This window comes from Strongylocentrotus purpuratus, unplaced genomic scaffold (genome assembly GCF_000002235.5).
Source record: "Strongylocentrotus purpuratus isolate Spur 01 unplaced genomic scaffold, Spur_5.0 spur5_scaffold_17, whole genome shotgun sequence".
Taxonomy (NCBI): Eukaryota; Metazoa; Echinodermata; class Echinoidea; order Camarodonta; family Strongylocentrotidae; genus Strongylocentrotus; species Strongylocentrotus purpuratus.
The window spans coordinates 23,519,067-23,533,025 of NW_022145602.1; the positions used below are offsets into that span (position 1 = coordinate 23,519,067).

The following is a 13,959-nucleotide window of genomic DNA, read 5'->3' on the forward strand; positions in this document are numbered from 1 at the left end:
AAAGCTAGAAGGATGGAATGAGGCTAGAGGCTCATCGTGTGTTGAGAGAGAGAGAGAAAGTATCTAATGAGAATTTTATTACATGCTATATCAAGCTTGCAATCCACTGGTTACTCTTATACTAAACATCACTGATGCAGCACACTGAAAGAACCCATTCTCATTATGCTCAGAAGCCATTGGATAGGTGTTTTTTCTCCAATCGACCATATTTGGTTATCACCTCCTTCAATATTCTTCTTATTCTCATACAATTGCCCATAATTTGTTACTATTATACAAGCTTTGCTTCTTAAGGTTTCCTGTTTTTCAAATTATTGTTTCTCTATGTTACTTGTCTAATTGCCTATTATTGTTTAATAACGCATTCTCTCATTAAATCTTATGTATGAGACAATCTTTGTTATGTGGAATTTGGAACAATAAAACATACTTTACAAATGATTATCAATGGACTATGACCTAAAGTAAAGAAGTATGTATACATGTACGTACTGCATATCTGATTGCAGTCAATTCAGATAGTCATAGTGTGCTATTAAAAGTATTAAAAGGGATCAGTACCGGGTTTTCAAATAAGAATAAAAATTGAAATAAAATGTGTGGTTAATTTTGTATCAAACCAGAAAACATAAGAGGATAGAGGCATGTTCAGATATGTTGCAGTAATCTGATGTAAAAAAAAAAACCTCCACATTTTGTTTATAATAATACAATACGTGCAGGAAAGGACTTGTGCATATTCACTGAGCTCTGTGTTATAAGATAGAGAAATGTTACGCATATTACAGTTTGCATCATCTTTCGAAAACACGCCACGCTTTTGCTGCATCAGATATGAACGAGTATACTATTTCCAAGGCAAATTTTATACAAACAACCTGCATGCAGAAAATCTACATACATGTGGTCAATTTGATATTTCACTAAATATGATTATTATGATTATTATATAAAAGCATCGTGGCATCATATGGGCATGGAAGGGGAGAAGCAAACTTAATCACTGTAACTCTCAGGTATCTCCATCTGGTTTAACTTATTTATATATTTATTTATTTATTTCTGATATTTATACAGGGTGGCACATATCACCAATTTGGTGGTCTTCCATGAGGCCTTGTTTGGTAAGATTAAAACAAATAACAGCATCAAAAACAGCATAGATAAATATACAAGCATATAAATAGGTAAAAATACAAATTAATTGGTATCCCCATGAAATAACTGATTATTCAAGAATCATCCTTGATCATTTAAAAGAAATAGGTGAATGGAATTTTCTTATTAAATAGAATTTTTTAATATTTTGGAACTGGTTAGAAATTTGGTTCTTTTCTTTTTGAGAAAAGATCATAGGATCTAGAAGTGGATGGCATAAGAGCAAAAAGAAGACCAAAGACTTCGTGGAAAAGAATGACGAAGAGAGAAAGCAGTAAGGTTGGTCTAAATGAAGAGGATGCTCAAGACAAGAAGAAGTGGAGGGAGGGAGTTTTATCATGGCGTGAAAGTCAGTAACCCCACATACAGTAAGAGGGAAAATGCTGACTTTAATAAATGATGATGATGATGATGTTTATTGTTCAACTGATTTGTTAGAGGATAAATTCATGGTGCCCTGAATTATGCAGAGCAAATTTATTTTAACTATTGGTCGACACCAGGTACAGTCATCATGATTAGAAGTATGTTGTTAAGTATGATAAAGTAATCAAGGCACGTGTTAACAACATCATTTCATAGTCGAGAATCGGAGTGGAATATGGATCACAGACGGATGACGGCTCTATATTGACATCCTTACATGATATAACACATAGCAGGTGGCAAACTTCATTATAACTCTCTCTCTCTCTCTCTTTCTCTCTTTATCCTCTATCTACATGTATACATTGTAGATCTCTCTCTCTCTATCTCTCTCTCTCTCTCTCTCTCTCACACACACACATTTTATTTCTCTTTCTCTCTTTCTCACTCTCTCTATCTCTAGTAGACCTCAGAGCTCTCTCTCTCTCTCTCTCTCTTTATCCTCTATCTACATGTATACATTGTAGATCTCTCTCTATCTCTCTCTCTCTCTCTCTCTCTCACACACACACACATTTTATTTCTCTTTCTCTCTTTCTCACTCTCTCTATCTCTAGTAGACCTCAGAGCTCTCTCTCTCTCTCTCTCTCTCTCTCTCAATCTTTAGGCCTACATGTACATGTACACATAACTCTTAAAAGCAGGTTATTTTTTTTAATACCGACATCAAATTACCTCTGCTGTAATGAATTTTCAATTGTGCCACCTTTTGATGAAGGTGTGCATCTAGCAATTTCCTGTTCCTGTACAGTTCCATACAGTTGGTAATGCATTGTATGACTGTCAGCACACTGAGACATTGCGAGCAGCAGATAGCAGTACACAAACATGTAAATTTATAGTAGTGTCAGTAGAATACCTGCCTTTCATTTACACCAACATATAAACAAACAATGAACTAATACATAAAACATGGTGAGGAAAAAGAATACAAAGTTTGGATTCAGGTGGAAAGAACATAAACATGGACATGCTTGAGATCATGCATGCAATTTGGATGATAAATAAATAGAAAAGGGGCAAACACTGCACCTTGAGGGACATCCCCACACCAATAGTCATGGTGTTCAACCCTGACTGGAGGCTCTTCTCTTCTGAAGCGGATGATCAACGGATGAAGAAGCCACACTACTATCCTCCTTATCTCCTCGTAGCATCCCATGACCTGGCTTGCCAAGCTTACACTGAGGTCAAAGGTCAAATGTCAGGTGGGGTCAGACGGGATAGGACACAGGGTACACTGGACACAAAACCAACGGAAGAGGCTTGGGTTCTACAGAGAGTTGAGATAGAAACAATAACAGTTGGAAAGACTACAAGGATTCTAATGGTTCATGAGTTCTAGTCACTTTGAACATGACGGACAAAAAAGAGGACAAAATAAGAAAATATACAGTTCCTCATTCTACCCTCAACAATTGCTGTGGTAGACAAAGGAACATCCCTTAACTGCTATTATGTAAAAATGGTTAGAACAGGTGTCACATGTTTATTCACCTGTTCTACACATTTTTACATAATAGCAGTGAAGGGATTTTCCTTTGTCTACCACAGCAATTGTTGAGGGTAGAATGAGGAACTGTATATTTTGTCCTCTTTCTTTGTCCGTTATGTTCATAGTGAGTAATGTCTAAAAATATGAACCAAAGTTTCAACAAATTAAATAAAACAATAAAAGACAAAATGTATACATTGAAAACACAAAATAGGCTTCTGCATAATTAATAGATTACACATTTAAACATGAAATAGCACATTTGGGTCTAATGGTTTACACACACCTGGTAGAAAAGCAATACATTATCACAATACTTCACTCATTCTGCCAACATTTCTCTTCAGGAAGAAATTTTATCTCTGTTAATATGTACATGTATTTACAAACTTGTAATGTATGATGTCCACATTATAAATTACTTCAAAACACATTTCTGGACAAAAACAGTTTTAGAATTCAGCTGGATCAAAAACACCCCCAATAGGCTGCTAAGCGAGTAGGAAAACGTCTGTATACAAAGCGCCCTAACATGCATACATAAGCAACATCACTTCACAACGCGTTGGTAATTAAAAAAAATTGATTTGCACTCAGGTAATAGGAATCAATTAAATCAATATCAATATTTTCATAATGCATGCAAGCTGTTGTCACTGTCAGCCTGTCAGAGTTACAATGCAATATGATGAGCAATCTATTACAACTAATCCCTTCTGCAAAGCTGCTTTCAGAATAGCATGTATCAATCTAATTATACCTTGCTCTTCGTTTAGTTTAATAGGATCGTAGGGATCATGCTATGTACTGTATGTCCCTTGTTGTTGCTTGCGTAGTCACTTTAATACTGTAACAAATTACAGTACAGTTCATGTTACTTGTACAGTGTAAATTGTATGGTACATGTATGTTTGTGCACAATGAATCAAGTAGATGTACAATGTATTAGACCTACTGGTGATAGACCTGTTAACTAACACATTCAAATTTTGTGCATAATTTTTTTTGTTAATATTGTTTAAACTACCTCAAACTGTCGGGCAAGTGTTGGGCAAGCTTTGACTGAGGCTCAAAGCTTGCCTAACACTTGCCCGACATAGCAACACATACTTCATCCAGACTACCTATTTGGGAGTTGAAGAAAAAAAATTGATAATTATATTAAAATTGTAAAATGAAATTGTAAAATGTTAAAATGTTCAATTTCTGTATAAATTATTTCTTGTATTCATTTTAATGTAATAAATTTTAAAATGTTGAAAAATGTCTAAAATTTCAACTTTTAATAAAAGAATTTTTTTTTTAATTGATGATGATGACGATGATGATGATTTTTTTTTTGGATGCAGGATATAAAAAATATACCCTGCTATCTTTACTAGGTACTGGTTATAACTAAGGGCCTCACCGCCTCGGTGACTCCAATAGTGCTATTGGAGTCACCTCATGTCCATTCTTTGAACCAGAATCTCTCAAGACAATATACAGTACTTATTATTAAAGGTTTTGTGAATATGGGCCCTGATGTTGACTGACTACCTCACACTTTGTTGTGAATTGTCTTAATGCATCTTAATACCTTGGTGTGTACAAGAATACATGACATAAATAAGTCATATTAATCAGGGCAGTAATATATTAACCAGATAACACACAATAGACTAGTAAAAGTTATTTGATATTACAGCGCTTTAAAGATATTACAACCCAGTCTTTGGATTCAGGCTTGCCCACACACAATGTACATGCATGCACATTCTCCACTCCCTGGGGAGCATTCCATCCATCCAGGTGCCATTTAAGAGATGCTCCCAAATCACAATGCTGATCAAACTACTATGACTATGGCATCCTACAGGGTACCCAATTTAAAGACCGTCACCACTACTGGGCAAGAAGGGATTAGACCACACAGCGAGCCAGCGAGGTTACTGTGACAGGTGGCTATCTCATTAACTCAGCTCTCATTTAACATAAGAAAAAGAGGATCATGGGGGACCAACAGGCACCGATTGGGGAAGTTTTCTATATATATAGAGGGAGCAAGTAGCTACAAGTATGGCAGTGTGGTTTAACACCTGGGTGGAGAGTGGCAATTAAAAAGGTAACTTAGGTAAAGCTTCATTTATCGTCTAATGATGTCAATTTTACAATGTTGTTTTTTTTAGGTTATATGAAAGTTATCCAATGATCTAGATCTAGATTTGTTTCCTTTCTAGTCATTTTCTAAATCAAATTGTTAATTTTAGGTCTAAATAAAGAAGAAACAACTTTTTGGACGGATCGTGTCGAACTTTTTAAAAGGTAACCCCTCCGCCCCCCCCCCCCCCTAATATTAACAGAGTCTACCATTTGTCTATGTTTATGAGGAAGGTTGCATGATAATCAGAATAATAGCAGATGGTTATTTCTATCTAGAAATAGCCTGACTATCATAATTAACATAATCTATGTTAACACTGCCTTTTATGTATTACACTATACTATAATTAAAGTCAAGACCCTACACTCTTTGGGGTTAGTGCACTTTCTCACTTGGTGCCTAGAGATGCCTAGAGATGGTGTCTAGAGATGCAAAGCCAAAGGAAATGCCTATATGCAGTATACAAGGCTATAGTATAGGCCTATTACAAAGCCTAATACTACAGTGTATTAAACAAATACCATATACACTGAAAGGCTCTAGTTGAAATTATGGATCGAGGTGGCAGGAATAGCACTAGATCTAGGTTATTTTCTGAGGGGCGTAGCCTCAAAGAAAATAATGCTATTTCTGTAGTCGAGGAATCCATAATATCACTAGTGGCTTGAAATAGTGCATGATATATATATTTTTTTTTTCAAAGTTCAAACCCACCTTCATAGAAATAATAACAACATAGCAGCGCAGACGACAGTACATACAACTAGGCTGACACCGATATCACATTGATCATGATCAATCGCATAGACTATCTATAATATATTTCATTAATCAAAAATACAATTTTCAGTAGACTATAGAGGGTCTAGTTTATAGGCTTAATTATTCAGGGCTGTCAACCCTCCCGCATTTGGAGGGAGACTCCCGCCAGCACGCCTTTCCTCCCGCTCTCCCGCTTCGATGTAGATCTCCCGGTTTATGAAAAACCTCCCGCCAACAAAAAATGGGATCCAGAATATTCTACATCGAAGCGGAAGAGTGGGAGGAAGGGTGTGGTGGCGGGAGTCTCCCACTTCAAGCTGGTGGGACAGCGGGAGAATGATGACGAGTGTGTACTGGTAGCGTAGGACTCCCTCCAAAGTACAAATGTTGGAGGGTTGAAACCCTAGATCTATATAGGGTCTACATCTGATATATAACGGAATCAATGACATTTGAATCACATTAGGCACCTGGCTTGGTGAGAATAAGCACGAGCGCCCATTGTTATTGGCAAAAGATTGTTAGCAAAAGATTATGGCGAGACACGAGCCAAGAGGCAAGACGAGAGTAAATCAGACACAGCACAGTCAATCTCCTTTTTAATTAGTTCTCCGTAGATCTAGATCATATTTGACCTTCATCGTGTACATAAATGAACTAGTCTACTCTAGGCCTAGACACTACAGCTTACCTGTCAAAGGTGCTATTTTTCCATCCATGCAGGAAAACATGTATGTTTAGGGGTAGAATACCTCTTCAAAGTTGCTGTGAAACTGTGCACAGTGCCAGTGCAGTGCAGCAGTACAGTGCTCAGTGCAGTGGGTTATTAATTTTCTAGCGAACTAGCTCTTCCGATATATGATGCGAAAGCAGACGACAGACCCCGGACTTCCCCGTCTTTCCTCCTTGACCTACCGTTGAAAGTACGTCCAATACCTAGCTCTGTGTCTCAGCTGACTGCACTGTTGTGCGCTGCCAGCGTACACGTATCATAACATGTTTCGCTTCGCATGCAATAGGTAGTCTTTGATAAAATAATATGATTTTAATTTTTAAATCTATTATGTAAAAGATACATTTTTTAAACAAAATTAAATTATTAAATCAGTCCACATAATATATTTAGTTCATTCATATATATTACTTTCAAAACTTGAATCGGTAACATTCCGAAGATTTACAATTCAATCATACTACAGTGCGTAGTTTCAAGACTACGTTGATTTCGCCGTACTCTGTTTGCTGCCATCTAAGCGAATAAGCAAGACAGTTTGTTCATTGATAATGATAAAAACAAGTTAAAAACGCATAATTATAACAACTATCTTCAACAGTTAAAGTTCCTCACTTAGACGCCAATAAAATAATGTCAATCGATTGTTCAAAAGAAAATTTACGTTCATCTAGAAAGTAAATTAAATAGAATTTTAACTATTAAAAAAGTGAAAATTTACAATAATTTTGTGCATAATATTTTCAGAGCACACAATTGCAGAAAGGCACACACATACCTTACAAAACAAAGGAAAGTGAATAGATTAAATAGATTAAAAGATGCGTTAAGAAGCATATGCACAAACTAAAGTATTACGAAAGTTTGTATCTAAAGCTTAAAATGAAAATTGTATAATGCTAGTAATCAACAATGATTATATAATATGGGTATATATAGGGGCTGGCTGGTCTACATCATTTTTATCACTGAGGGTTAGAGCAGAAAACATCAGATAAATATGGCCTCAACCTCGAAATCTTTATAAAAATTTAAAAAAAGATGACAGGCTCAAATGATTGAACATGTTGGCCCAAAAAAGACAAAATAGTAAATTGAGTGCATCATTAAAAATGTCTTTATACATTTTAGCCAGTTGTCCTATAAAATAAAAATAAAAACACCCTCAAATTACCAAACACGTTACTGTAAATTTCAATACAACACTGATGAATGGACAGAAAATCATTTTCTACAGTTTTCTAGATCACTAATTAGGAAAATGCATCGCCCGGGGCAATCTAAGAAATTTCTACCCCCTCCCCCCCCCCCCCCTCCCTCAAATTTATCTTCAAAAGCAAAGGAGCAGTCGAACGAGCTGTACGTATCAGGTCTTTTTATTGAAAAGACTGATGAAACTAATGTTTTATTATAGGGAGAAAATGACGAGAATTCTATTTCTGTCTTTAACATTTGAACCCTTTAAAATTGTTATTTATTTACTGTATTATCTTCAGTATAATGGGGCGCGAAATTACGAAATCATGACCGCGAAGCAAGGTAATATGCGAAGGAGCAAGTTGAATGAAACTTATTCAAAAAACGGTTCAAGTGCGGGGACTGTTGAAATTGACAATGGAGTCATCAATTAAGAAAAAAATCCTTACCATAGGAGCCGGAAATGGGGGGGGGGGTGTATTTCTTATTCGATACCAGTGATTTACAAATGTTGCTGTTATGACATGATTTTCCAGTATTTTTTCTCCATTTTTTTGTAAGTCATACCTTTTTATGCGTTTGTCGGAAAATAAGACATTCCCAAATTACAGTCGGGTTAAAAATATGCTTATTTAGAAGCCTTTATGTCATGGTCTGCAAAGTGGCTAGGCTCGAGCCCCCCCCCCCCCCCCCCTCACTTTTTGAAAAAGTATGTTAAAGAGAAAAAGAAAGAAAGACGGAGAGAAAAAATAAGTGATTTGCCAATGTTACAAAAAAGGTATAAAAAATGCTCATCTGACCGTAATTAAATGCCTAAAACCCCAGAGCTAACGGCCCTCGAGCCCCACCAAGGGCCCTAAGGCGGTCCCCTGGATGCTCATCTGACCGTAATTAAATGCCTAAAACCCCAGAGCTTCCGAGGGTTATGCCCCATGGAACCCCACCAAGGGCCCTATAAGCTAGGTGGGCCCCTGGATGCTCATCTGACCGTAATTAAATACCCAAAACCTCTGAGCTTCCGGGGGCTCTGCCCCCTGGATGCTCATCTGACCGTACTTAAATACCTAAAAAACCCAGAGCTTACGGTACGGGGGCTTCACCCACCGAGCCCCACCAAGGGCCCTATGGCGGTCCCCTGGATGCTCATCTGACCGTATTTAAATACCTAAAACCCCTGAGCTTCCGGGGGCTCTGCCCCTTGGACCCCACCAAGGGCCCTAAGGCGGGCCCCTGGATGCTCATCTGACTGTACTTAAATACCTAAAACCCCTGAGCTTCCGGGGGCTCTGCCCCCTGGACCCACCCAAGGGCCCTAAGGCGGCCTTAGCTGGATGCTCATGTGACCGTATATAGTTAGATATTAACACCTCTGAGCTTCCGGGGGCTCCCCCCCCCCCCCCCGGAACACGCCAATGGCCTTAAAGGGGGCCACTGGATGCTCATTAGCCGTAATTAAATACCTAAAACCCCAGAGCTTTCGGGGATCAGCCCCTTGACCCCCTGCCGATGCTCATGCCCTGGACCCCACGCTAATTTACGCTCTACCTGATCGTTAATACCCCACTTTGAAAAACGTTCCTCGGGACCTGCACGTTACGTGTAAGACTGGTAGTGATGCAGATTTTTCGTCTGCCCCACCCCCCTTCCGAATGTTTTTCTCATTACGTCACTGCCCCTGGAAGGTGAGCCTCCCTGGAATGTTCCCCCCCCCCCCCCCCCAAGAAAAAAAAAATTAAAAAATCCCAAACTGCTTCCGGCGCGCCTGATCCTAACCATTTTTTCAACTCTTTGTTTGTGATTTTTATGAAGACCAATTATACTCGATAAGCTTCATAGATTAAAATGATTCCTGTACATTTTAAATACATGTAGATCCCTGGGTGACATTTGAAATTATCGTCCTATTTGAGTTCTTCCTATGTTTTTTGTTATTTTTGAACGACGTTTGGATAAAAGATTGTATACTGGACGTATCTTTTTCTAAGTTCATGCAACAATACATGACAGTCCTAATGGTTTTCGTTCTCCGCATCAACGGCTTTCCTCGTTTACTTCAGGAAAAATCCTCAAGAATAATTCATAATGCTTCATAACTTACTATTACCCAATGATATATATAATATATATAAGAAGATTTAAAGGTGAACTTCAAAGAAAATCACAAATATGTCAACTAATGTATCACTAGAAACTGGTAAGCTAACAGATAGCTCATCGTACAAGTTTTAGGTCAACTACATATCGGGTGATTTATAAAAATACAAATACAACCACCTCCAGTAGCAGCTGAGATATGCGAGAGATTCGCCGGAAAAATAACGATGTTTTTAATGACGTCACTATATGGACCAACACTGCCCAAGCAGACGACATCCCATAGAGAATGAACATAATTGCAAAGCTATTATTTCTCAAATTATAATGAGTTTAGTGTATATAAATGTAATGGCATGTCAAACCATTCAAAGGGGGATATGACCCGATTCCGATAACTAAAATCGTTTGCTTGTAAATACACAGGATATGTGTTAATTAACGATCAAAGACACCAGACTTTCAAATTGAAAACCCCCCGGAATGATATCAGGACGGCATATTTTGTTCCCTCTTGAAACGCCGAACATACCGCGCTGTGTGCAGCTGAATATTCAATACCGTCTTATTTTGTTTACAAGCGACAAATTCCTTTATTTTTGTATCGCTGCATTTGTCATCAAAATAAAACCGTGTGCGGGGTTTAGAGTGAGGCAATAGATTATAATTTTAGCCTGACGGCAGTGAAGTAAGAGAAAGAACTCAAGAGAAGATGTAAACACAGGCACTGAAAATGTGTGTGATGTCATGGGACATCGTCTGCTTGTGCAAATCGTGTCCATACAGTGATCTCACACATCTCAGGAGCGTTCAGAGAGCTCTTCAGGTGCTATGCCGGGGCTGTATTTAAGCGTTTTATAATTTATAATAATAATCACCTCGAATGTTTCCAAGCATTGAAGTTTGATAACCTTGTCGAATCACAGTTTCAACTTTGCAATAATGAAATTAAGTTAGTTTTTAAAATCAATGAACATCAACTTTAACATTGAAATTTGTTTATGTTTTTGTGTTCTAAATATCTAATAGGGCTACACCAGAGAGTTACGTCTAGTTTCTTCTTGATTTAACAGACAAGTGATGGTGCATGATCACTTGTTTGATGACCGAATGCACACTATGCAGAAAGGCCACATTATAATTTTGTAAACAAAAGATTGCGCTAGACCTTTTGTTTGATGACCGAAATTCTGATCAACACAAAAGCAGAAAGGCAACACTATAATGTTTTAAACAAAAGGTGGCGCTATATAAAACTCTTGTTTGATGAACACAGAGCAGAAAGGCCACATTATAATGTTTTAAACAAGAGATGGCGCTAGACCACTTGTTTTGATTTACATGATCCAGAAAGCTAGCCCTATTAAAACAAGAGATGACGCATCTTAAAGGTCATAACAAGTTTTGGGAAATTTTGAAAATTGGGTGGATAGTGATTCTTTACAATTTTGATATATTTGGATGCCACTGCGGATGTATTATACGCACAAGAAAATTTAGCACCTAAACACTTCTGCTTTTGAGACAAACTGAATATAAAAGTTTACCGGTGCTCCCGGTAAACTTTGATAAATTTCAAATAGCGCCTACGGGCGTACAATGGTAGCTGCGACCATGAAAATCTCAGTATATGGAGTTGTGATATATAATTTCCAAACGGGAATAGCTAATCGGTCAATTTTAGTCAAGAAACATTGTTTTATAGCTTAATTAATATCTTGACCTTGAGAGGGAGCCATACAACATAAAGAGTTTATTTACAATTTCATAACTTTAAAGTCGATTTCAACCGCGACAACGATCACTGAATATTGTAGGATCGCATATGCTTCCAATATGTTAGTTTGAACCAAATTCAGGACCCCGTACCAAAACTTTGTATTACCTTTGAAGGCAATGAAAGTGCAGCGACCGAGCTTCAATTTTTTTCTCATTTTACACCCTTAGAAAATGGGGGCGTTTACATTCCCTTACGGTAATGAGACTCCCTTCAATTTCTTTCCTTTAAATTCTCTAATACGTTTATAAGTTTCAGTCAACTGCATCGTCTCTAACAATAGGAAGAAATGCAAAACTCTTGACAAAATGGCTCACCTTTTAACATTTTATTATTTTTCTAAACTTATTTGATTTTTTTTTTAAACAAATAATTTCCCAGTGCACTTTAATCATGTTCACTGAAAATTATTACATGTGAATACCATTATGGAAAAATACAGCAACTAATCTACCGAAGCAAAAGCATCATCCTTCTTAATAAACTCATCACTTCTCCCTCTTCAAATAGACAGCAGTTTTTTGTTTTCTTTGGCAGTTAAATGCTTTTAAATGTCAAGCATTCAAGAGTACAATCATACATGAATTTCCCACCCTGTATACATGTAATACAGGCAGTGGGTCTTTAACTGTTTTGGCCTCCTGGCCTTAAAGGGGCATGTTCCCCTTATTCCAGAGGGCGTTCAAAATATGTACGCACCGGCAGACGGTGCTTTAGCTGTCTATTGACAACAACAGAATACGGCTCTTATGCAGATGGCATGTTTTGATAACTACACTGGCGGGAACGTGCCCCTTTAACGCTATGACCCTCAAAGTACACTTTTCAGTCAGTGCTATTAACCCTTTTATTGCAACTGTTCAGAAAATTTAGGATCTACCTATTGAGTCCTACCACATGTGGTCATTTCTTAAAATGTACCAAACACCTGAAGAAAAAAAAGTTTAACATAAAAACTTAACATGGCATTCTATAGATTGGTTACGTTGTAATAAGAATATAAAGAATAACATAAAACCCTGTGTATTGGGCTCGTCTGGAACCTATTCCATGGGAGTGCATACGAGTACTTGTTTGAGAAGTATTCAACTCAATAAGACCTTTGACAGTTCACTGGAAATGTATTTAAACTGCAATCTATTTGAAGCACATGGTTTGAATACAGTATAGCCACATGTAACCTCTAATACATCCAGAGCAAAACATGTTTTGGTGATTGTTACATGCACACTTTAAGACAAACTTTGATTCAATAATTTTTAACCCCAAACTCTTCAATTTGACTCAAACTCAAATAACTTTTAATATTGTATATTCAAACTGTCATTTCAAAAATGTATTCATTTTTAATATTGTATATTCAAACCGTCATTTCAAAAATGTATTCATTTTTCATGGATTGTCATTAGTGTCCCTCGTACAAATTAGAATAAAACTAGATGGAATTTTGACTGCTCGCAGTCGAAAATGATGCCTCCGCCATAGAGCATTTTAAAAAAGTTTGGAGTTTAATTCTCCAGTGGTTCTTGAGATATCGCGATAACGATCTCAATGTATGGAATTTCATAAGTTGACCTCTGTGACCCTTGACCTTTGACCTACGTGCTCCAAAATCTAATCAGATTGTCTTCCTATGGTGATACACACTATCATTAAGTTTGAAGTTTAAATCTCCAGTGGTTCTTGAGATATCATGATAACAATCTCAATGTATGGAATTTCATAAGTTGACCTCTGTGACCCTTGACCTTTGACATACGTGCTCCAAAATCTAATCAGATCGTCTTCCTATGGTGATACATACTATCCTTAAGTTTGAAGTTTAAATCTCAAATGGTTCTTGAGATATCGCGCTAACAAACTCAATACAAGGAATTTCATAAGTTGACCTCTGTGACCTGTGACCTTTGACCTACGTACTCCAAAATCTAATCAGATTGTCTTCCTATGGTGATAAATACTATTCCCGAGTCTTAAGTTTAAATCTTAAATGGTTCTTGAGATATTTTGATAACGGTCAAACGGGACGGACGTACGGACGGACAACCCGAAAACATGATGCCTCCGGCACCACCTTCGGTGGCGGAGGCATAAAAACTCTCAAAAATATCTATTCAAATATGCCTCGTGTATTTCCCCCCTAAAACATTCAAATACCAAATAATCCCAGG

At 37.3% G+C, this 13,959-nt stretch overlaps 1 protein-coding gene across 1 annotated transcript in view; it reads right to left on the reverse strand.

Moving 5' to 3' along the window:
- LOC755390 (sialidase-3) overlaps positions 1–6,971 on the reverse strand; it is a 59,244-nt gene extending 52,273 nt beyond the window's left edge. The window contains exons 1-2 of the mRNA XM_030987943.1: positions 6,679–6,971; positions 2,620–2,860 (exon numbers count right to left, since the gene is read on the reverse strand). Of these exons, the coding sequence (XP_030843803.1) occupies positions 2,620–2,749 (130 nt within the window). The 5' untranslated portion in view covers positions 2,750–2,860; positions 6,679–6,971. The remainder of the gene's footprint in view (positions 1–2,619; positions 2,861–6,678) is intronic.
- Between the last annotated feature and the right edge of the window lie 6,988 nt (positions 6,972–13,959).